Source organism: Uloborus diversus, unplaced genomic scaffold (assembly GCF_026930045.1).
Source record: "Uloborus diversus isolate 005 unplaced genomic scaffold, Udiv.v.3.1 scaffold_127, whole genome shotgun sequence".
NCBI lineage: Eukaryota > Metazoa > Arthropoda > Arachnida > Araneae > Uloboridae > Uloborus > Uloborus diversus.
This window is the reverse complement of record NW_026557954.1, coordinates 47,946-72,749: the sequence shown is the minus strand read 5'-3', so window position 1 is coordinate 72,749 and position 24,804 is coordinate 47,946. Positions and strand designations below refer to the sequence as shown.

General features: G+C 33.2%; 1 protein-coding gene across 1 annotated transcript; it reads right to left on the bottom strand.

Annotated features, from left to right (window-relative positions):
- Positions 1 to 8,372: 8,372 nt before the first annotated feature.
- Positions 8,373 to 24,263, bottom strand: LOC129232558 (uncharacterized). The gene is made up of 7 exons (XM_054866691.1): positions 24,213 to 24,263; positions 23,859 to 23,933; positions 23,511 to 23,552; positions 18,316 to 18,446; positions 16,747 to 16,845; positions 9,193 to 9,324; positions 8,373 to 8,381 (listed from the first exon to the last, which is right to left on the bottom strand). Exons 1-7 carry the CDS (start codon positions 24,256 to 24,258, stop codon positions 8,373 to 8,375), a joined length of 534 nt encoding a protein of 177 aa, XP_054722666.1. The 5' UTR covers positions 24,259 to 24,263.
- Between the last annotated feature and the right edge of the window lie 541 nt (positions 24,264 to 24,804).

The window sequence follows — 24,804 nt, the reverse complement described above, 5'->3', positions numbered from 1 at the left end:
CCTAAAACCGTTAAGAAAACAGGAATACAGATTTTTTTTTCCGTTTTTTAGAACGTGAACTAAGGCATCAGGAAAAGCAATTAAACAACAGCAGAAGCAAATCCATGGAGGGGAACTAAGGGAATGCCCCCCCCCCCCCAAATCCCATATATACCTACAAATTTTCACAACAGAGTGCAGGAAAATTCTTCTATTTAATAGAACTTGAACTTGAGGAAAAGCGATTAGAAAATAGCAGACACGTATCCACAAAGGAGAACTGGAGGAACGATCCCCCCCCTCTCAACATATGTGTACCTAAAAGGTTTTAGAACAGAGAGCAGGAATATATTGTTTTATAGAATTTGAACTTGAAAATAGGCTCCAGGAAAAACGATCAGACAATGACAGAGGCGGATCCGTGGGGGAACTGGTGAAATGTTCCCCTCCCCCTAAATATCATGTGTACCTTTCTAAAAGGTTTTTGAACAGAGGGCAGGAAAATTCTGTTTTATAGAACTTGAACTTGAAGAAAGGCGCAAGGAAAAGCGAAGAGAGAATTGCAAACGCGGATCCAAGGAGGGGAACTGGGGAATGTTCTCTTCTCCCCTCAAAAACAAAAAAAAGCTCAAGTGATCCTAAAACTGTTCAGAAAACAACATACAGGAATTTTTTTACTGTTTTTTAGAGCTTGACGAAAGGCTTCAGGAAAAACGATTAGACAACAGCAGATGCGGATCCACGGAGGGAAACTGGAGAAATGTTCCCCTCCCCCCAAAATCTAATGTGTACCTAAAAACTTAGAACAGAGTGCAGGAAAATCCCTCTGTTTCATAGAAATTGAACTTGGAGAAAGGTGCGGTGAAAAGCGAGGAGACAATTGCAAAAGCGGATCCAAAGCGTGGAACTGGGAAATGTCCTTTTCCAAAACACAAAATCCCAAGTAAACCAAAAGCTGTTCAGAAAACAGGGTAAGGTAAAACCACCAGTAGTTGACCAGTAGTAAAACCACCAGTAGTTTAAAGATTAATTTTTTCTGTTTGTTAACATAGCTTGGAGGAAATTCATCCTAGGAGAAACTTTTAATAAGTGATAACTGTACCAACTAGTCTCCTACTATAATGCAACAAAATTAGATTAATAAAACGAATGCACATTTTTTTAATTTTTTTCACAGGAATCGCACTGCCAGATCTAGGCAGCAGCAAGCCAATAAATACCTTTGGCCAGTAGCGGCTCATGCCTTGAAAAAGTGAGGGGGCCAGATCATGGGTGCACTCATTCCCCCCCCCCTGTTTTTTGAAAAATATTTTTTTAATATTTAAACTTTCTTAAAATAATAATTTGTGTTAAATAAATAAAATTAAATTCATTTTAAACACAAAAAAAGCTACAAAATACTTAAACTACTAAGTAAATCACAAAAGATATTAATATCATATGTTTATGTCCATGATTGCCGGCAAGGTGGTTCACTTAAACAAATTAATTAATTAATAATATTAATCTAATATTTTAATAGTAATCTTTTAATAACCAATAATTTTGAATGAGCAAAGTTAATTTTATTTTAAGTTAGGCCAAATTACAAAAGTGCAAAAATATTGTGATCAGAGAAATATGTAAAAATTATAAATTAGTTAACTTGAATAAAGATGAAAATACATTTCAGTATTCACTTTGAAATAAATAAAATAATAACAGATCAACTAAATTTAAAAAAAATTAAAATAAATAAATTTATAATCTAGTAAAAAAATCTTAGCGATTTACATGCGGATGTACCCTTCTGTATATGAATCTGCCGCGCCCATGGGCCAGATTCAGAATTTTTATTCAAAGAAAAAAAATATCGAATTATTTTTATTTTCTTCAAATCATTAATAACTTGCCACATTTTCTTTAAAACTACATAAGCAGTAATTTAAATCAAAATAATAATTTCTGTGCAACAATGGAAAGGCATTTTTCGAATAAAAAAAAAATCTTTTAACGATATAGGCACACACGTACATACAATACAGCACACAACATCTCATGCTCAAGAAACGTGTAGACGTCATCAACTTACACAAAAAAGGAATATCAGAAAGGAAATTAATGTTATACACTGCAGGTAGAAGATAAATAACAGCTATTGGTGCTGTATTTGCATGTTCGAAAATGACCTTTAAGAGCGACCAACCTCCATTAACGACCACTTTTTTCATTAACGGAGAGTGGTCACTCCAGAGAAGTTTTACTGTCGTTTTAAAAGTATTTGAACAATGAGAGAAACAAGTTAAAATCATGGGCACCCATATAGGGGAGTAAGTGGTAGTTCAAGCCCCCCCCCTCCCTTAGAAATTATAACTTCCTTGCTTTTAGTTTTTTTTTTTTTTTTTTGCAAAAATGTAAAAACATTTCTTCTCCAGTTATTAATGAATAATTTATTAAAAATGTCAAAATTTAAAAACTAATCGGAACTGAAATCAGTTTCTATAGGGAAAATATCCTGCTTTCCCATGGGAAAAATATCTGAGCTCCATAAAATTTTGCATATGGGTGCCCATCGATAAAATCAATAAATTTTTTTAAAAAAATGGCACAGTATTTTGACAATCACACAATCAACACGATATAGTAACAATGTTGTGTGCTCTTAAGCAACAAAGGTGTATTTCAAGTTTGTCATGAAGCATTTCGTTTTCATATGAGGATCATTTACTTAATTTTGATACAGTTATGGACATTTTATAATTAGCTAAATAAAAATAAGCAACGGAAACATCAATTTCTTGGGTATGAATAAAAGCATCTGCAAAATAAATATTTAAACCCAAACATTTTGCCGTAATAAATTAACCTTTTGAGATATGCCTTTCTTATGTGGGCAGAATAACTATTGTTTCAGTACAGAAATATGTCTTCTCCTCGTAATTACATTTAAATGTTTCAGGATAATTACCTTCCTTATCTGGTTTAACAGGCTTCAGTAAGGTTGCACACAATGCAATAACTATGCTTCTTTCAATACCCAATGCATTAACTATGTTCATATGCTGCTCATACGGGGAGGGCGGAGGGGAGGACACTGCCACCTCACTTTCAAAAGTAGGGTTCAAGGGACCTTGCCCCCTCACTTTTCAGAGTTAAAAATTAATGATCGATTGAAAAATGGTTGTTTATAGGGTGGATTGATTGATTTCACGAAATTGAAAACTAAAAATCCCAGCTAAATGAATTTATCTTATTTCATAAGAATGGAACTTTAAAATGGTAGGGGAAAGTCTAAGGTGTGGCCATCTGTCGCGATTTTGGATGCTATATTCCATATTTTGAAGTTATTAAATCAATGATATTAAAAACCAGTAGCCTAGACCAATATTATAAAAAAATCAGCTTAAGGGGCCACTCCTCCCAACTCCTACACTTCTTTTGACTCCCCACATTTTTGGTGGTCCAGCCACCTTTGACTATGTTTGCATACACATATTAATAAATAAGTTACGTATACTTACTTACACATATTAAGTGATGACTAGCATTAAATTACAATGCACGAAACTTTGTTCAAGAATAAAATAGTTTTGAGAAGAGAGTATCATGTGCATTCTGAACAATTTCTATAACAGGAAAGCCAATGCTTGCATCTTCTGGAAGTGTGTTCCAATTCCTTAAAAAATAAATAAATAAAGTAAAAAAGTTTATCCTCAAAAAACTTTACCCACAATATTCTTAAAATTGTTTCTGTTTTATAATGCAAACAAGCTATAAAGTACTAACAGAAGATCTATTTCAGTTGGCTGAAACCCCTTTCACTGATTTTCCCAGTGGATGGAGATTACTGTTTTTGTTCTCGAGGGAACTAAGGTGCTGGTTGATGAACAGTGAAGTGAACTGGGCTGAATGAAGCAAGATTCGAGTCTCAGGTTTGAATTTGTTTGGTCCAACAAAACGGAGAATGGGCAGAGCAGAAAACTGAATTAATTCCAGTCATTCTAGTTGCAACTGTTGGGGTAGGACAAGGGTGATAATCTTGAGCATTTATGACTTTCTTTCAACTTGGTTCTTACCAGTGTAATGATGAAAAACTTTTTATTTGTAGCAATCAAAAGAGCATAGTAAAACATGCTTCTTGAACGCATAAATTATTTGCTCTGTTGTCTCTGATATCAAAATATAAGGTCTTAAAGTCTGCCAAAATGTTAAGAAAATCCGGCAAATTTCGGAGAGCTTTGATGGGTAATCGAAGACATCTTTCCCACGCTTTGCAGATGGATGTCCTGCCACATGCACAAGGGAAGGGGTCATGGGGATCATGGCCCCACCCCCCCGTAAACCGTCAAAAGTAGTATCACTCCACATTGCATTCAAACACTTTATGAATAAAATGTAAATGATTTCAGTAGTCTTTTCAATTCATTAATTATTGTTGAAAGTTAATATTTCAAATACTACTTCTTTTCATTGCTTATGAATTCTATTTGTAACATTTATGCTGTATTAAGTGCCAATTTGGTGATTTTTATTGACACCCAAGCAGTTTCAGAAACTTTTTATACCCAAAACTAAGAAGGGGGGATCATTCTTCAGCCCCCCCCCTCTAAAATGAGTCTGTATCCACCCCTCCACATGCAGACGGTAAAATCATCGGCAAGAAATTAGTACTTTCAGTTGCTCGCTAAGTCTTTAAATTTGGCGCTTTTCTTAAAATTTTAGCAGATTTTAAGACCTTATATCTCGATGACGGGGCATTAGGGCAAATTAATTTTGATGCTAAAAAAATAAATAAATAATAATAAAGTATCTCAATCTGCACTTTTGATTGCTGCATATTTTAATTTTTTTCATTATTACTCTTTTTTAGATTCCCTGGTTTTATTTAAAAAATGAAAAATTCAAATGAGGATATCATGCAAAAAATGATCTTAGTCCTTGAACAAGGGTATCCATGCGAGGGGGAGGGGAGTGTTCATGACACAGACTGAGCTATTGAATTTTGGTTTGTTAGAGGGGGGGGGGGGGCTTCAAAGCATTTGAGGGCTGCACATTCCACTTTATGGAGAATGAGCAAACCCTGACTTAAATGCCTGAATTTTTAAATTTTTCTAAGGCCTTTAACTGTCGCTCAAATCATGGATAAAATGCTTCGTAAGTCATAGTTTAATTTGTGTTTGGTTGATGGTGAAAAAAAGTGTTTGCTGGTTTCGTCTGATAAAAGGCCAAATAATTTCCAGCTAATACCCTATTACATTGACAAATATTTAAAAAAAAGCTTTACTCAAGTAGTAAATTTTTGTTTGTCATGGAATAACAAGTAGGCATTCTCAAGCTTGCAAAGTCAAACCAAACACACATGTTGCAAATGGGAAAAATCACTCAATATTTTTTTTCTCGCAGAATTGGCGCTATTTACAATTTTAAAATTTATTTAAGTCTTCAGTTAGTATTTTATTGATTATTGACAACAACAGAGCCTCAATTTGTTTGTTCTCATAGTATTTTTGAAGGTAAACTGGGTACATTGCGAAATTGATACATGCAGCGTTTAAGGGTTAAAACCAAGCTGCCCATTTGAACAGCTAAAAGCTGGCTGCTTTAAAATTATTGTTTACTGATGTTATATTATTATGTTTTTGCAAGGTGTGTTGTTATATAAACGAGTTCAACTGTACTTTTATGATGCTCATACATGGAGATGGACTATCTTTCTCAAACTTCTTGCCAGCCACATTCCCTTCTGAGAAATTAAAGTTTAACTTTTGGGCTTTTAGGAATTAAATTTACTATTACTGTAGAAGACCGTTATAACGCACACCTTGGGACCAGAGCTTTTGCGTTATACAGGTTTTTGCGTTATATAGATCATTTCACAAACATTGAAACTAATATTCAGAATATATCTATATATTAGCACTTCAGAATGAGTTTTATCTGCAATGAGTATTAAAGCACCAATATTACAATTAGTTATTCACAAATAAATATGTTTCACAATCAAAATCCTGCACTTCTGCTAGCTTCATGGTTTGTATAACAGTTGCATTTTCAAGAGCCATCTGGTATTTTCTGTTTACTATGAGTACTAATTTTCAATTTAAAAGCTTTGAAATCAGATGGAAAGATGAAAAAATTTCAAAATTTAATTTGCCTAACAATTTTTTTGTTTGCGAAGTAAAACAGAGGGATTTTTTAAACTTCAAAACCTACTGTTTACTTCTGAAAAGTAGTGCGGTTTATAGAGAATTGCATTATATAGATCGGCGTTATAACGGTCTTCTACTGTATTGTGTCCTTATTCGTTATCATTATATTAAAAGAACAATAATAATAATTTTAAAAAATGCTATTGCAGCTTTTAAGAATAAAATGTATATAACTTGGTTTAAAAAACTTTTTAATCCCCCCCCCCTCTTTTAACAGTAACATTCTTTTTATTTTTGATAAGTTTGTTTCAGTGCTCTTTGAAGAGTTGAAAGTTTTATGTCTTTAATGCACATAAGTAAAAAGATACATATGAATGAATTTACCTTGAAATAATGCTATCCAATTGGCTACTAATCACAAATTGTAAATTCTGTGCCTAAAAAGCAAAAGAAATTTTTTTCTAATGAAAAAGGGCAGGAGGGATGCTAGTCTACAACTTTTCAAATAAAAATGCAAGAAAATATTTGTATCATATATTTCAGTTTTTATTTTGAGAAAAACAAGCATTGGTTATTTTAAAAGCAGAAAAGGCATATTTAAATACATTGAAATCCTGTTACAACAAATACAAATACAACGAAAAATATTTTCAGTCCTGATTTAATTTTTATTAAATTGCATGAATTTCATTACAACGAAATTCTCATTACAATGAACAAAATTTGCAGTCTCTTGAAGTTTGTTGCAACGGCATTTCACTATATCATGTAAATTTTGAAAACTTTTGAGCATGTAAAATGAAAGAAATGCCTGCAGTTTAAAAGCATTATTTTATCTCTGCATAGTATAAAATGAAGTCTTCAGAAAGCGTCTGTGTGTTTGAACGCACAAAACTCGAGAACTACCCGGTTGATTTCACTGACATTTTCAATTTGTTTCTCTAAGTCCGGAAAATGTTTGCAGACCGATTTGAAAAAAAACCTGATAAATAGTTCTTTTTTTATTCCAATTTAGGCTATATTTTCACATAAATTACCTATTAGGGAGGTGAAAAATTACTTGCTCATATTAATATCACATATCGTTGGAAAGGGTAAAATTTTCTGCGTTCTATGCAGTTTGTTTCAATGCCCTAACTTTATTACAGCGGCAGTTATTTGCGTTTTTAGCTCTAATTTTTTAGGCTTAGCTGAAATTTAGGCACTACTTTCTTAATTAAATATATCAATAAAGAGTGAAGGAGTTGTCCCACAGTTTTCTTTTTGACACCATTGGAAAAAGCGACATTGTTTACTCCAGATCTATCTGAACCTTTGGTCGAAAAACTGCACTTCTATCTCCAAAGGAAAAAAACGTTACAAGTCATTTTAAAGCAAGTTTGAAAAATCTCATCTCCATTGAAGTTGTTAACCATTTTATTTTTGCGTTTCCATGGTTATGCTTTTTGAATCCATTGTTTCTTTCCATCTTTCTCATTTTCATCTCCTAAACTTATTTTATTTTGTGTTTCCATTGTTACGCTTTTTAAATCCATCTTTCTCATTTTAATTTCTTAACAGTATTGTAATATCTGTCGTCACTGTTTTTAAGGGAAATTTTGCGTGATGTTTTTTCTTTCTTTTACCGACCTTTCTTTTCTTTCTTTTACCCGACTGTTGAATGTACCGTCACTTGAAACAATTTTTATTTTCAAGGTAGATAGGGCAACGCAGCTAGTAGTAGAATAAACTAGCAATATTTTGAAATTTAGTTCAGTGATACAGATCATGTGTAATCAGTAAAATCACCATATAACTCCTTATTTTGAAAAAAAGGAGAAATCATAAAACTATTACTAATAAATTTACACATTTATGTTCTAACATGCATTGCTAAAGCCTATACAGTGAAATCCCATTGCAACTAATGAAATACCCGTTTCAACGAAATAAATTTTCAGTCCCAATTTAAATACATTGTTTGAATTCCATTACAACGAAATTTCTGTTGCAATGAACTAAATTTGCCATCCCTTGAGGTTTTTTGTAACAGGATTTCACTATATTTAGCTCAAAGGAGAACAAAGTTTATACAGAAAAAGAGATTTGTTAAATTTAATTAAAATAGAAATTGAATTTTATCACACACATAAATTGAGTTAAACTAACGTTTCAATATCATCCTAAGAAATGTGCAGTCAGGGATTGAATACAGCAGAATGATTTGCAAGTTGACTCAAACATTTATTAAATAAAAACAATTATGGCCTCTACCTTTAGTTGAGGCTATAATACCTTTTGCAAAATTGTACCATATCAATAAGCATATAAAATAAGCTTTAATCCCTGTTTGTCTTTTATCCTGGATCGCTTATTAGTCTGGGTATTTCAAGACAACTGTTGTCCCAAAAGCATGGCAAAAAAAAAAATTAATTTGAATTTTGACATCTTAAATTCAAATTATGTTTTTCGCAATAACGATTGTGTATATGTAGGCGTGTGTGTTTGTGTGTGGGAGGGGGTATGTGTGTTCGTGTGTAGGGGTATGTGTATGTAGGGGGTATATGTAGGTGTGTTTGTGTGTGGGGGGTATGTGTGTTTGTGTGTAGGGGGTATGTGTATGAGTGTGCAGGCATGTGTGTTTGTGTCTGTGTGCTGGCATAAGTGTGTGGGTAGTTGTGTGTATGAATGTGTATGTGGGGGGTATGTGTGTGTAGGCATATGTGTTTGTGTCTGAGTGCAGGCATGAATGTTTGGGAAGTTGTGTATGTGTTTGTGTATGTGTGTGTAGGTGTTTGTGTGTGTATGCGTGTGTGTGTAGCTGCGTATGTATGCGCGTGTGTGTAGGACATGGATGCAACCTGGAGACGGCTTTCGCTATAGGAGTAGCATCGTGAGGAGCCCGTCGACGGTGACAGGGTGGGGGAGGGTGTCGGTGGGAAAATAAAATGATAGGACATCAAAACAGTCAAATGAGAACAATAAGCAATCGTGATTGCTCAAAAAAAACCATGCATAATAAAATAAATAGAATTGTTATTAGCATGAATATTACCAATAAATTATTGAATAAAATTAAGATAAACCAAGAAACGAAGAAAATTACCTGAATAGCACCCACTTTACCAAGTCTTACAAGGCTAGAGATAATTGTCCGTAAAGAATTAAATAAAAACATTTTTCCCATTTCAAAAGCTGGAATTTGTAACGATGCACAAACTGAAGCAAATGTAATAGCCTAAAAATAGATCATAATAATCATTATTCATCTATGAAACAATAACCATTTATTTAGAAATTGTTTAAAATTATTTTAAAAAACTGTATTAGGAACAAATGTATTGAAGCAGAGGCACTGACTTTCAAAATCTCAAGAGAAGTACTGGGGCACATTCACATATTAAAAAGCAACTTGAAGATTTTAACTTGGTGTACCCAGAAAATGTCATTGAGTCAATCAGAAAACATTGATTCAACTGTTGAAATACATTAAAAGATTTCAAAATAGACTACAGTCAATATATCGCTTCCAGTGAGATTTCCAACCACCTGACAGTAGCGGATCTAACGGTTAGCAGAATAAGCGGCCCCGTGATGGCGCAAGGCAACGAAGTTTGGCTAAAATCTAAAACAAGAGTACATTTTGGTAGTAGTTATTACCAACTGTAACTAGACGAACGAGTTTATTTTACAGCCAGGGACTGACGGACTGATATACCAGCAGCTCATGAGACATGGCTAAGGGAACCCCAAATTTGTTTCACCAATATTTTGAAACATCGACAGTAACAAAATAGTAGATGATTTTGCTATCAATAAAACATGACGAAAATTTATTTAAGGTTCCTTAACAAAAATTACTATTATGTAACAACATTGCTTTTAATTTTTGTGTATACTTTATTTTTTATTTTATTGGAACTTTTATTTTTTACGTAAGTTTCGGGGGGGGGGGGGGGGAATTTTTATCGCTTAGGGCCCCCACTTCACTTGATCCGCCTCTGCCACCTGAACTGGCAGTGGTACTCAGGGCTATAGAAGAAGGAAGGGCTGGGTCACACCTTTGAGGTATCCCTCGCCACTCTGAGTCTGCTGTTTCCCCCTCGTAACATCAGCGCTGACTGGGGAAAAGGGGACAAAGCAGGGGAAGGATTTCAGTGCCATATTTCATGTGCCTTGATTACTTGTTCTTTCTCATTTTTCAAAGTTCTTTAGTGATTTTTAAAGTTAATTTTCGCTTTATTGAAGTTAATGGCGTTAAACTCCGTTCATTTTTTTCTACATGTCAGTGTGTGCAATAACAACTTGCAGGAACACACACACAAACTCCAAGGGGGAAAATATTATTTTCCATGTGTTTCCTAAAGGAAATAACTAACTATGCAAAGATTGGGTGCAAAAATGTCACCGAAATGATCCTGAGAACATCAAAAATGCAAGAATATGTAATGAACATTTTACTGAAGATGATGTGAAGAACCAATTACTTGGACTGCCTATTAGAAGAACTTTGAAACCCAGTCTATACCAAAAATAAATATTCCTACCTCCTGCAATTTAGAAATCAATTCTCCTCGTCAAGAAAAGCAGAAGAAACAGGAAGTAATTGCTAGTGCTTTAGATACCTTAAAAAATCTCAGTCCGAAGAAAGATAGCGCAAATCAAAATCACTCAAAACAAATTGAAACAGTGTGCAATGATTGTCCATTAATAGAGGCAAATGTGCAGTCATTGAAACAAAATGTGATTTTTTACAGAAAAAGCAGGGTTGCCACGGAAGTTCAAGAATGAAATTCCCTGACATTTCCAGGTTTTCCAGGTGGTTTTGAGAGAAATTCCAGGTTATCGATCTCCACCTTCATTTTGCAACATTAATATATGCATCTTAAATTTTGATAAAACTTACCTCATTTTCAAACTTTTCAAACAATGGTTACCAAATTTAATTTACTCAAGCTGAAATAATCAAAAATATGTACTAAGGGTGGTTCAATTTTTTTTTCTCTCTCAGGTCGAGTCCAAGACACCCCTTATCTTTTTTAAACTTACTAATAGTATTGTGCTGTAAAAGTTTTAGCTTCTTACTCAAATTTTAAAAGGTTGCTCAATGACCCCTTAATTTAACATTAGCCCTAGAATAGAAAAAGTCACAAATTTAGAAACATTTAATTTCCCCAGCTGTTTTTTTTATGTAAGTAATTATTTTATTGCAATGAATATGCATATAACTCGTGTAGATTATAGTGTGTAACATTGTTTTTTCAGTTCAATGTATTTTTTTAACCCCCTCCCCATACTTATAAAGTTTGGGGAGAGGGTCGAGCACCGGTTTTCAGTTGGAATAGGAAGTTAAAATTCTTCCAGTATTTTACCATCCACAAGTCTAAAAACATTGAGTGGTGTCCTGTTTCCTAGGAGAAACCTTTTTTTTTAAGTGTATTTTTGAACTAACCTAATGTACTAACACAAGTGAAGCAAATAACTGTAATAAAGAATTAATGTAAATGTAGCATATCTAATTTTCAATAGCGAGGAGCCACTGCCTTACATCAAGTGAAAGAACTGCGAAATTAACAATTGTGACATCTGTATCACAAAAATAAAGTTAATTGCTAAAATAATCTGAACTAAAAAAATATGAAACCTAAACTTTTACAATTAATTGCCTTTCACCCCTCCAATCCATTGAATTCACAGAGCTTTTAGACTTTGGCCTGTAAAAAAATTATGCATCTTTTAGCTTCACATATTTCCCCTGTTTGTTGCTCATAAAACAGGGGTGCTCCCCCCTTCCAAGTTCAATGGCACAACCCCCCCCCCCCCCCAATATTTCTGAACGCCTTAGCATTTTTTTTATTTTTAACTCTCTTTTTTTATTTATTTTTTTTACCTATTTATTTATTTTTAATTATTATTGTTTTGAAAGAAAAGTGTGCTCACTCCTCCGCAATAAAATACACACACACAGATGAAAATAATAAAGTAAAATAATATGAGTGAATAATTTGAATAAAAATAAAGTTAAATAAATAATTAACCCCCCCCCCCCCCCAAAAAAAAAAAAAAAAAAAAAAAAAATTGATGGCGCAACTTGCGCCATAATCACTCCTGTGGGCACCCTGTCATTAAGTTAAATTTTGAGCAATGATCAGAAACTTCTCTGATGTGCAGATTTTTTTTTAATTGGATTTCTTTTATTTTGAAAGAAACAAGCGCATTCAAAGTCTTTAAAGATCACTACTAAAATACTAAAAGATTAGCGATACTTCTGAAAAAAAAAACTTTCTAAGTTTAAAATTGTCTAATGAACTAAATTTACAGAACAAAATTGTTTAGAAGAATACGATTTCATTCATCAATTTAAAGAAATAATATAAAATATGAAAAGATTATTGACGCTCATTAAGAACTTTAGTCGCACTCGCAGACAAAACAATGTGCTGTGTATCATAACAACTTCAGAACTGCTGACGTAAACAAGAAGCGTTTAAAAAGTGCCCGCTCAAACAAGGAGAAAAGAAGAACCTTCTGCGCATGTCCGCCGCCAACTGCTATGGAGCACGCATCAATGGCAGAGAGTTGATAAAAAGAACTGCAGGGGGAAGAAGAAAGAGGGGAATGACAAAACGACGAATGGGAATGTCGGCGAAAAAAACAATGTTGAAAGTTTTTTTTTTTAGACGTCATAGACCGCGGGGCCGCGCTAAGAACGATCAAGATCGATCGGAAATATGCAATTTTTCATTTTCCCTGACATTTCCCTGATTTTCGGCCGTTTTCATTTTCCCTGACAATTCCAGGTTTTCCCGGTTTTCCCGGTGCGTGGCAACCCTGAAAAAGTTACAAAACAGCAATTCAGAAAAAATTAAATTAAAAAAAAAAAAAATGCTCCTTCAAAGAAGAAAAAGAATGCAAAAGAGTAGGAAAAATTTTTTGAAGGAAATTCAGGTGCAAAAAAATGAAATCATCAAATTAAAGACAGATTTGAAGAAAATGAATAATTTAGAGAGGAGTTTCAGATTAAAATTTAAAAAATAAGATGAGTATGTTCACACTAACTTCTAATGTTTTAAAAAGATCTATTATATTTCTCTAATTATATAGAATAGGAAGCTAAGCAAGATAGTAATGATAGTGTGAAAAGAATATTTTGTCTCTAAATTTCTTTTAGCATGAGTATATTAAAAGTATGCTGCGCATTTAAAAAAAATAATAATGCCTTTGCTTTGCCATAACTATGCAAAATTGAATAAATCAGTTTTTTAGTGGAAAAATTACATTCAAAAGCGCTTTCCTTCCGAAAATTATCACCAAAAATTAAAAAACTTTCTTTTTGCACAGAAATTTCTGTCGTGGTCAGCACAGTGACGTCATCGAGGGGAAAAGACCACAGCCATTTTAAAACAAACCTGCACGCTCATTCAACATGGCCGCCCATGAAGGCAGTTTGTTTACATCTCATAATAGCTCTACAGTGAATAAAAATTTAGATTTTTAAAAAAATCTATTAAGAAAGCAGTTAGTTTTTACATGAAATACTCTGATACATCTCTCAATTAAAATTTTATATCATTTAAATTTTAATATCGAAACAAATAGTTCTTAAATAGTAAATTAAATCAAAATGTATGCATATGGCACATTAAATGTTATATTTTCGCAATATATACAGATAAGAAAGGAAAATGAAAATTTGTGTGGACATGAAGAAAATACTCTTGAAATTTATATCTTGACGTAAAAGGAAGTACGAAATAAATTTTGCTCACTGTAAATTGTAAAATGAGTTAAGATAAACCGGAAGTGCATATTTGTCATTCATAATCTAATAATCATTTTTCCCACGAATGATTAACAGTAGTATTGATTTTCTACTCTAACAAAGTCACACATTAAGTCTGGTATCATAATCTAAATCTGAAAATCCCCTTACTAGTCTAGTTACCCTTCTTTGAACCCTTTCCAATACACAAATATCTTTCCTAAGATAAGGCGACCAAAACTGCACACTATACTCCAAATGGGGTCTTACTAAACTCCTATATAAAGGCAGAAGAACCTTCTTAGATTTGTTTGAAATAGATCTATTGATAAACTCAAGCATTCTGTTGGCAAGCTGCGCTCAATTGAGCAAAAGATTGCCATCATGTTTTGGGTTGAATTCTGTATGTCTGCAGTGAAAACTCTGGGATACCCTTTGGTAATGACTGTTTAACAGAATGGCAAATCTACAGTTAGTTCTAAACGGATTTTCGAAGGGCACAAGTTTTTTTTTGAAGACCATAACGTCAAAAATGAAGCCTGCTCCAGAAGGTCATCAACAACCACCACAGATCAAGAAGTGTGACCAAAATCTTGAACTCATGATCACATTTTCATTTCAGTGTTTTATGAATGTCCCAAACATGAAACATTACAAAAAAAAAAAAAAAACTGTTCAAGAAATTGTAATGAACAATCTGCAGGCATTAAAACTCACAAGATGTGGGGATAAGGGCTAGTCTTGTTCAGGGGCAGATTCATGAGAGGGGAACTGGGGGAACGTCCCTACCCCAAATCCCAAGTGTACCTAAAAAAATTTCAGAACAGAATACAGCAAAATTCTTCCGTTTTTTAAAACTTGAACTTCAAGAAAGGCGCCAGGAAAAGGAGGAGATAATTGCAAAAGCAGATCCAAAGAGGGGAACTGTGAGAATGTCCCCCCCCCCTCAAAAAAACCCAAGTGTGCTTAAAACTGTTCATAAAACAGGAGCACAGGAATATTTTTCCGTTTTTTAGAACATGAACTAAGGCATCAAGAACAGCAATTAGACAACAGCAGAAGCAGATCCACAGAGGGGGAACTGAGGGAATATCCCCCCTCCCCCCAATCCCATATATAGCTAAAAATTTTCACAACAGAGTGCAGGAAAATTCTTCTGTTTTATAGAACTTGAACTTAAAAAAATGTTCCAGGAAAAGAGATTAGAAAATAGCTGAAGCGGATCGCAGAAGCAGGGGACACAGGGCCCGTGTCTTGTGTTGGTAAAAACTTGAATTCGGGGACTGTGAGTAAATATTTTTCATCATGCTAAAAGGCTTATCGATATGGCACAATACAGCTTCGCAGTAATAGTTCAATTTATCCACTTTAGGGCCATTTTCAGTCTCCCAAATTTTAATACTTGCTTCTTGCATCTGTTTTCCTCTAATCTTTCAGAATAAGACTTTTTGAACACAAACCTGTTTAAACTGTCTTTTGTATTCATTTAGCATAGAGTTGATCAAAAAAAAAAAAAAAAAAAGCTTCTGCAATTCAGTGGCGCAACCAGATGGGGTGGGGGACCATCCCAGAATGCTGATTGGAATGTTTCTTAAAACATTTCTTATAATTAAAGAGAATAATAGAACAGACCTTGGAAAAATGAAGTTATTTTAATAAGTTGAAAAAAAGAATGTCGCGAAAAAAATCTAAATTTCTTTTGAAAAGATCTTTGAAATAAAAACTTTCAATCATGGTGGTTGATTGATCAGTTGATTACATCCCCTCCCATTTTCCCCCCTAGTCGGTTTAAAAATAAGAAAGTCTTCATAATGCTACACTTTGAAAACCCCTTTTCCCCGCCGAAACCTTTGAAGAGTGTCTTGAAATTTGTTTTCAAGGCTTGAATTTCGAAAAAATTCCAGGGGAGAACTACCTAATATCTCACATTCTAAAAACATCGAGAATCATTTGATATTGCTTTTTTGGAGCTTCAAATTTGAAACATTTCCGAAACCTTAACATAACCAAATATGGTCTACAGTCACGTTTTTAAGATGTAAATTATGAAAGCTTTCTGGACAAGGGCTCAAATGCTCTCGCAGGAAATCAAAAAATGAAAAAATTACTATTTCGAAAAATTTAAGGGGAGAGCATTTGAATCCATCGTCACTGAATATCCCTTAAGAACTTTGTTTCCTAGGACTTCAATTTCGAAACATTTTTTGGGAAGAGCCCCACAACTCCACTGCTTGTAACATCATCAAAGTACCTGCATTTTAGGAACTTCAATTTTGAAAGATTGCGGGGAAGGGTGATCGATTTAAATATATTCTACAAAAAAATCGATCTGGGGCAGCCCACAAAAGTCCCATCTATTACCTTACCGTCAACAAATATCGCCTATAATCTCATTTTTAAAACTTCAATTTCTAAACATTTCTACAGAAAGTCCTTCAAACCTTTTCTCCTTTTAACATTATCAGAGAACGTCTAAAACTGCATTCTTAGGGCTATAATTTCAAAAAAATTTCCAGGGAAGAATCCCCGGACCTTCCTCATCAATTGGCAAATATTTTAGGAATAAAATATAAATACAAGAAGGAAAAAAAAGGGTTTTTAAAATTATTTTCTAAGAATTATACTTGCAAAATTTGTAAAGCAAAAAATTTTTTTTATATAAAAAGCCTTAAGATGCAGAGCATAAGTTGTAAAACTCAATTTTTATGGTTATTTTTTTAATGAGTAATTTCATATACCCCTCCCCCTCTCCAAAAAACATAACTGCTAAAAAAGTTCCCCTCCCAAATCCATTGTCTGGATCTGCCCCTGGTCTTGTTTGTTTATCTTCATAATTGCACCCCTGATTGCAGTAGCATAAAGACAATACAGTAACATATAATTAAAGTCATCTATTACCAAATGTCCATGGAGTTTTTCTTTTTCAACTAAGGCTTTCAGATTGGTAATTTCTGGCAGTTGAAAAACATTGCAAGAAGTATTTAGGAAGGACTTTCCCTGGAAAAAGAATAAAATACTTGAATATCAAGCTGAAATGTTAATTTTGAATAGTCCAAATTAATTAAATAATCTTTTCAAATTTGAACAAAAATATTCTGTAATAAAAATTTTTGTAGTACACATACTTAAAAAAGAAAAAAAAAAATTCTTTCTTATTTTTTAAAGCGCAATAACATTTATGTTTAAAGGTTAAAGGGAAAAAAATCAAGACATAAAGTAATAATGATTTTACTGAATTTAAAGCACAAAAAAAAAAAAAAACTTTTCTAGGTACTTTTTAGCTTTAGGATTTCTTAAAAATCAATTTTGGTGATTTCGAATGTAAAAATTATGCATACATATCAGAACATTTTTCGAAGCTTTTTTTTTTTTGGCTTTTTATAAATAACGGCTTTATTGGATATAAACCAGGTTTAAACTTAAAAAAAAGAAAACAGGAATGCTTTTTTAAACTTCTGTCACATATTTATATATACATTGATGAAAAACAAGAAAATGAGATCTAAATCAGCTGAAAAAAATACAATAAACAAAAGAGGTTCTTTTTCCCAAAAGTAAAAGAAGGACTGTGAGGAGGGGTGTGCCAACTCTCAGAACTGCACTATTGTGAAAATGATTGTGAACATTATAAAAATGACTTCTTTTCTCATCCAAGTCTCAAAATTCCTGATTTGTTTCCCCAAATTATAATATTTACTAGCTGCGTGCCCGGCGTTGCACGGGCTACCTAAAAAATAAAAGTTATATCAAGTGACGCGAGTTCAACACTCAGGCTTGAACCAAAAAAAAAAAAAGTCACTGAAATTTTGCGGCAGATTGCGGAAAACCCCAAAAAGTAAAAATTTTAAATCCCCTGATTACAGGAAAAGCCTCAAAATAAAAACAAGAATTTTACCTGTTCATATTCGAGAAAAAAAATGGCAACAGATCTTTCATCTCAATGATTTTCTTCACCCGCTATACATTTTAATAAAAGCATTGTTATGGAAAGTTGAGATGAAGCACTGAATAATAATGGAGGAAAGCCTTCGAAAAATAGGGATTTGATTTTGAAATCTAAGAGTCATAATTAATAATTTTTAATTGATATCTCCTCTAATTATTATCGGAGGATTATGTTAAATAGCCAAACATGAAGACAGGAAGATGACGAATCCATTGATACCTGGTTCGATGGTCAGTTCACTGTCGTTCGGGAGAAGAAGCTTGGACATAGATAGATAGATACTCAGATTTTATATGTATAAGATTCTTATGTTGCTCTTTTTTTTTTTTTTTGCACCTCTGCATATAGTGTATTGTTTAAGTTTTTAAGCTTATAACTCGCAACCTTCCACTTCATATTATGCTGAATTTGACTGTAATTTTAAAGAATAAAAAACATATACACACACAAACACAAGAAAAAAAGTGTTGAACTGCAACAAAAGAACTATGAAGGTAACAGATAAACATAAATTTACTTACCTGTTGTATACTAGCCTTATAAGCAACATGGTTCATTAATAAAGAATTATGCAAAGAATCTAATACTTCTAGCTTTAGATAATCTTTGAAATTTTCATGTGATAACTTTAGAAACGGAATAGCAGATGATCCTTTGGGGGAAAAAAATAAATTAGTATAATGCTATGTAAGGAGAAAAAAAAAACAAAAAACATTCGACTTAACCCACAAACAAAACTTTTCCCTTAAAAAATGCAATTTTTAAATGCCTGATTGTCTCTTTTCATTAGATGAGGGAGAATGTGGGGTAAAGTGAAATTGTAAGATAACTAAGATACTTTTTTCCTACTTGAACAAGTTGGAAATTTGCTCTGAAACTTAGAGTACAGTCGGCTCCCGCTACAACGCGATCCGACTTACGCGAAACAGTGGCGCTGACTCCATGGGGCCTGAGGGGGCCCGAGCCCCCTCAAAAATATTTCTGAGGGGGCAGAGCCCCCCCAATAAATCAAGAAAATTATTAATTATATTATGCTTTCTAAACTCATCCCAAAATCCCAAAGGAGTACTACAATGCACTTTATATTGAGGTTTGTTAAATGGTACAATCTTGCATTATTGTGCGGTTTACATCAACTGGACTCAGACAGGTCATTGCATTGAACAACAGTGCTTGCTTTTTTTAAACAGAGGTGAAACAAATTTTGAAAAATCAACTGAGTTTTTCAAAAAGGGACTAGACATTGAGAGATTGTGTTTATACTCGAATACGTTAGCCGATATCACTAATGAAGAAACAACTGGTCTTAAAAGACATGCGTAAATTAAATTACCTTTTTACGAAAATACTGTGAGTGTTTGTATATATTTATTTCTTTTATTCAAAGCCAAAAAATATGTGTCAGGCTCGTCGAGTTTTCAGGGTTCTAATGTTGATTATATGACTTTAAAATACTTAAAAAAAACTTTAAAACTCACTATTTTTCATTTCAAATTTAGAAATTTTCCCACAGTATGACCCCCTCCCCCGGTTTCTCCCTCCCTCCATTTTTTTTTAAGTGGGCGTCTCTGGGAGTGCCCTTCCATTCAAGTCAAATGTCCTACCTTATATCAATGCTTAGCGCCGCACTGCACGGCCCCCATAAAATAGAACACAAAAACTCTTACTAAGACAAGTGACATGATTTAGTTGAACCAGAAAATTTGTAAAACAATTTTTAGATTGTTTTACTTCGAAAACGCCATGTCACATGCTGTTTGTTTGTTAAAATTATACACACAAGAAAATATGGCATTTTCAAGGTAAAAAAATCTGACCTTTATTTGGGGTGGGGGGATCTCCAAGGGATTGCATAACCCCCTAAAACCCCCAGTGATGTCCGGCCCCCCCAATAATTTTTGCAAGTCGGCGCCCCTGACGCGAAATGGCTATAACGCGAGTTTTTCATGAGTAATGAATTTTTTAATGCGTACACAAATTACTCGCCTGCAACATGAAATTTTTCGTAAAAGAGCAGAGAGTTAGAAAGGGCTTCGTTGACACTAAATATTGTTGTGTGAATGGACTTTCATCCCTTTTAGCATCACTGAAAGCGGAAGTTCACCCACTGTATTAGTCTAAACAACGCTTTGCTTTAGTTGATACAAATAACCGCTCCAATTCTTAATTTTTTTTTTCATTTTCCATATGAACGTTGATAAAATACATTCTGATAACATTCTGATCGCACTGCATACCTTCTTCATTTTTAAAATTACAAATATATTTACTATATCTATACTATTAAGTGCTATAATAATGCTGTAGTGTACATACTGTAAGTACCATACTGCTTTATTTTAAGTTTCTCTCCCCCATTAATCATTGATTTTGTGCTAAATTACAGAATTTTATGTCAAATAACAACATTCTTCTAAAATACAGAAAAAGTCTTTTTTTTTTAAAGATACTGCAATATATAGTTAATAAATAGTTTGAAGCAAAATGAGGGGTTTTACAAACGTCTGAAACAATTGGGTATGCTTATAAAAAATTACAAAACATAGCTTGTTCCACAACGCGAAATTCCGACTTACGCGAGGTGTCTTGGGACGCATCCCTCGCGTAAGTCGGGACTCGACTGTACATAGAAAAAGAATAATGTATTTTATAATAAAACTTGCACTGAAACATCACTTTTTTATTTTTGGCAAAAAATTTGTTCCTAAAAAAAAGTGGAACTTTTTCATTTCTGTTTTCTTTGGGGCAAAATTAAAAATAAAATATTATTCTTTTCAAATATTCAAAATATTTTTGATCAAATAAATGTGTAAATAAAAGAATGAATGAATAAATGAAGACGAATAAATAGGTAAGTTGATAAATGAGAAAAAGGTTAATAAAACAGTGAATGAATAAGAAAATAAGTGAATGAATAAATAAATAATAGAATTATTAAATGAAGGAATGCAAATGAAATAATTAATAAATGAATGCGTAAGCGATTTGGTAAAACATTGAACAAGTAAATAAAATGAACTATTTCACTTTGCCCCGCATGCACTTGAATAACTTTACAAAGCATTTAAATACAAATAAGCTTGATATTAAATAAATAAATAATGCACTAAATACTAGTAGGTCTTAATTAATATTTAAAATATTAATAACAAGAACTTTATCCTCATATAAATAACAGGGGTCGAAGTAGTCCTATATATCCTATATTTCCTACATTTTCAAAAAAAGCATCAAAATCGTCCTATATTTCCTATATTTTTCAAAAATGTCTTATATTTCCTATATTTCCATTTTTTACCCTATATATCTTTTAAAAAGAACAGTAAATAAATTTTTTGACATCGGATTTTTCGCTGAAAGTACGTGCCCAAACGAATTTCAAATTAAAAAACTCGACTAAATTCTGCAACAGGCATCTTCTGTCATTGGCTACAGCAGTGTGACTAGAATTTTGCGTTTGGCAACAGCCATTTCTTTTGTTTTCCATCATGGGTTTTCGTTTTCGTTGGTATATTTTTGCGTTCAGTGCATTTTCTGATCGGAATGTTCTGATTTTCTTTTTGCAATCTTTTCTTTTTGTGGAATTTTGGGATCGTGGAATGTTAGTTCCTTATGATGCTAAAATGTAGTTTTTTGTAATATGTGAAATTATAATGGCGAAATCGCATTGCTTAACAAAATTTCGTGTGGAGTTGTTGAACCAGGAGGACATTAATTCTACAAATTATGGTGCACTAAAGGAAAAGATGATATTACCACTTTTTGCCAATTTTGCAACTGTTCAGTACCCATAAGCAATAGTGGATTTTCGCAATTGAGGCAGCATGCTAAAACATTCAAGAAACAAGAAAACTCTGAAAAACGTCTGAAGGATCCTTCTCAAGCTGTTTGTTCTTAATACAAGTGGTAAAGGGTTCAGTTTAGATATAAAATGAAAGAACAGTGGAATTAGTGCTTGGGTCATAAGTGAGGAAGAAAAAATAAAAATTGTCTTTGTTCAAATTTTGTTTAGTTATTTAGTCTATAAAGTACACTGTTTTTTTCAAAAATTATTCTTTCAACTACAGGGAAGTCGTTTTAGATGTAAGGTATAATTTCGTTTTTGAGGGGTTTTTTTGAAACAAAATCATTGATAAGAATAACTAAATAATATATGATATGTATTATTTCTTTTTTTCATAGCAAAATTATTCATATAATGTGTCCTATATTTTTTGTGGAAAATGTCCTATATGTTACAAGTCGGGCACTTCTACCCCTGAAATAATAGCCGATGATAGAGTAACCCACGTGTTTCAACAATGATACTTGCGCCACGGCATGATAATTTGATAAAATATGTTTTAGCAATGTTTAACAAGCAGGCAAAGACTTGATTGTGACAAGGCTGAACTTGATCCAGTAACTTAACTGTTTTACTGGTAAGACTGTGTCATTTCAGGGGGATGAAGAAACAAAAAAGCGGTCAACTATGAAAGCTATATCTACAGGAGTTTAGGGTTAATCCACACTGGAATTAGGGTTACAATTTCAACTATTAAACTATCACCATACAGGAAATTGCTTCGTTAAACTGTTGAAGAAGAGAAGCAATTTTCACCCGTCATACCTTGATGGGCAACCTTCTAGTCATTTAATAATTAAAAAAAAATAAATATTTGACTTACAACAAAATATTACAATTTGTATCAATTTTTGAAAATTTCTTGTTTTGTCATATTCTTTGATTTTCAGAGTAATTTTTACTAGACTGGAATACACTACATGTGTTACTACATTGTTGAAATATTACTGGATAGGTGGTGCTAAAAGCAGAGTAAATATTTCATCATTTCACTTTGCCCCACATTCCCCTACTTATGGGTGCATATAGGGGGTTGGTCCACCAAAAAAGTGGGGGGTCAAAAGAAGTGTGGAAGTTAGGGAGCGTGGCCGTTGAAACGGAATATGGCATCAAAAATGTAGATGAATGCCCACCACAGACTGTCCCTTTCCATTTCAAAGTTCCATTCTTGTGAAATAGAGAAAAGTCCTTTTATTTGGAATTTTAAGTTTTTACTTTCTTGAAATCAATCTATCTACCATATAAAATTTATTTTTCAATCAATCACTAATTTTTAACACTGAAAAGTAAAGGGCAAAGCCTCTTTACTTCAAAGCAAGAGGGCAGTTGCCCCCCCCCCCCCCTGGTACAAGCCGCCTATGATACTTGCATTTAATTATTTGGCAAACTTAGGAGTTCCATTCGGCAAATTGGAAATTTCCGCCCTCCCAAAAATTTAAGTTTTTATCTCAGCTTCAATGAGATGACATCTGCCTCCATCTCGGTTATTCATTATTCCAGACTGATGAGGCCATAACAAGGACGAAACTGTATGTGATAATGAGCAGTGGTGTTCCCATCAATTTTTCTGAGGGTATACTCCCACTAATCCCATCACGCACAATATGTGTATGTGATCATGTACATAATATGCCATAATATGAAAGTTTTTGAAGCTTGAGGGTATATGCTATATGTCTAAAAAATATTTGAGAGTATACCGCCTATATGGAGTATACCCTGGTACTGATAATCAAGCTGTTGATATTTTACTTGAAGTTCTGCCTTAACCCAGGGTTAAGGGTAGTATTTAACTGCTTAATTAGTGAAATATTTTGAATAAAACTCATTTTTCTGAGATAATCTACAACAAAACATGAAATCCATACTAACCAACATTTTCGAGGCTACTAATTATAAAACTTTTCAAATCATCTATAAAAGAAAAAAGGAAAAATTACAATCTTTTTTTTTAGATGATAAACTTGGAGTACACCACTATCAAGTCAATATAAAACAAACCAAACCATTCTTTTCCTTTAAAGATATTTTTTAAAAAATACATTAAAATATAAGTCTGTTCAAAATAGTAACTATAGATAAGATTTCATTATTTTCTCATATAATGTTATTATTAATGAAGAAAAGCAAATTCTTTTGTACACAGGTACTTTAATTTTATTTTGGTTTCCATCATAAAACAAGGAAAACTAGAATTAGAAATAGAGCATCATTCATTACCTTCACTTTTTATAAGATGATTCTGAAATGCAGATTCAATTCCCATGCTGTGAGAAAATCCTCCAGTAGGAAAAGCTACAAGAAAAAGAAAGAAAAGTGCTGAAATGTTTACAGAACAAATTTGAATTTCCCTTAGCTATTTTTTTCAGTAGAAAGAATTGAAATAATAAGCAATTTCATGCATAACTGTACTGAATAGCACAAAAAATAAAGAAATTTTGAGAGCAAGAAGGCATTTTTTATTTACTGTTATCTGTAATTAAAATTGAACTTGAAAAGTTCGCAATTTGTATAAGAAATCTTTTATTCAGACAAAATTAAGAATTGGACGAAAATTATGCTAAACTAAATTACCACTGTCACAAAGTTGTAATACAGTGTACAATTTATCCGTTTCCATAGCAACCAGCAGTAGTGATAAAAGCGAGTTGAGGGTTGTACAATTAACGAAAATTTTAATCGTAATAAAAAAAAAAGCATTATTTTAGGTAGAAACACAAATATTTATTTTTATTTGCAGTTATTTCTTGTAAAACAAAAAGTTAAAAGTTCGTTTACGTAAATGGGTATAAAAATATGCATTTCATGCTTGCGTTCGACGAACCTCACCGGTCGACTGGTGAATATTGAGTAACCTACTGCTAACCGTAGCGTTCTTGAGAGCTACCGGTTAACTGGTTGCTTCCGATGTCGTTTTATGAGCCTGACCGGTTGATCTACGGTCGACCGCAACTGATTGGTTGATGGAACCACGTGACATTTTTGACCAATAATATCACACGATGCAACTTTTGGTGCTTCGGCCAAGGGCGACGTCATCATTTCTATTGTCCGCCTTTAGTCCAATTTTATAGCTTCCGAGCAATAAAGTTGGGTAGAGTTGGTCTTTCGACCAATAGGAAAGCATCTGAGTGAACGGGCAAATCCAACATGGCTGCCTGCTTGA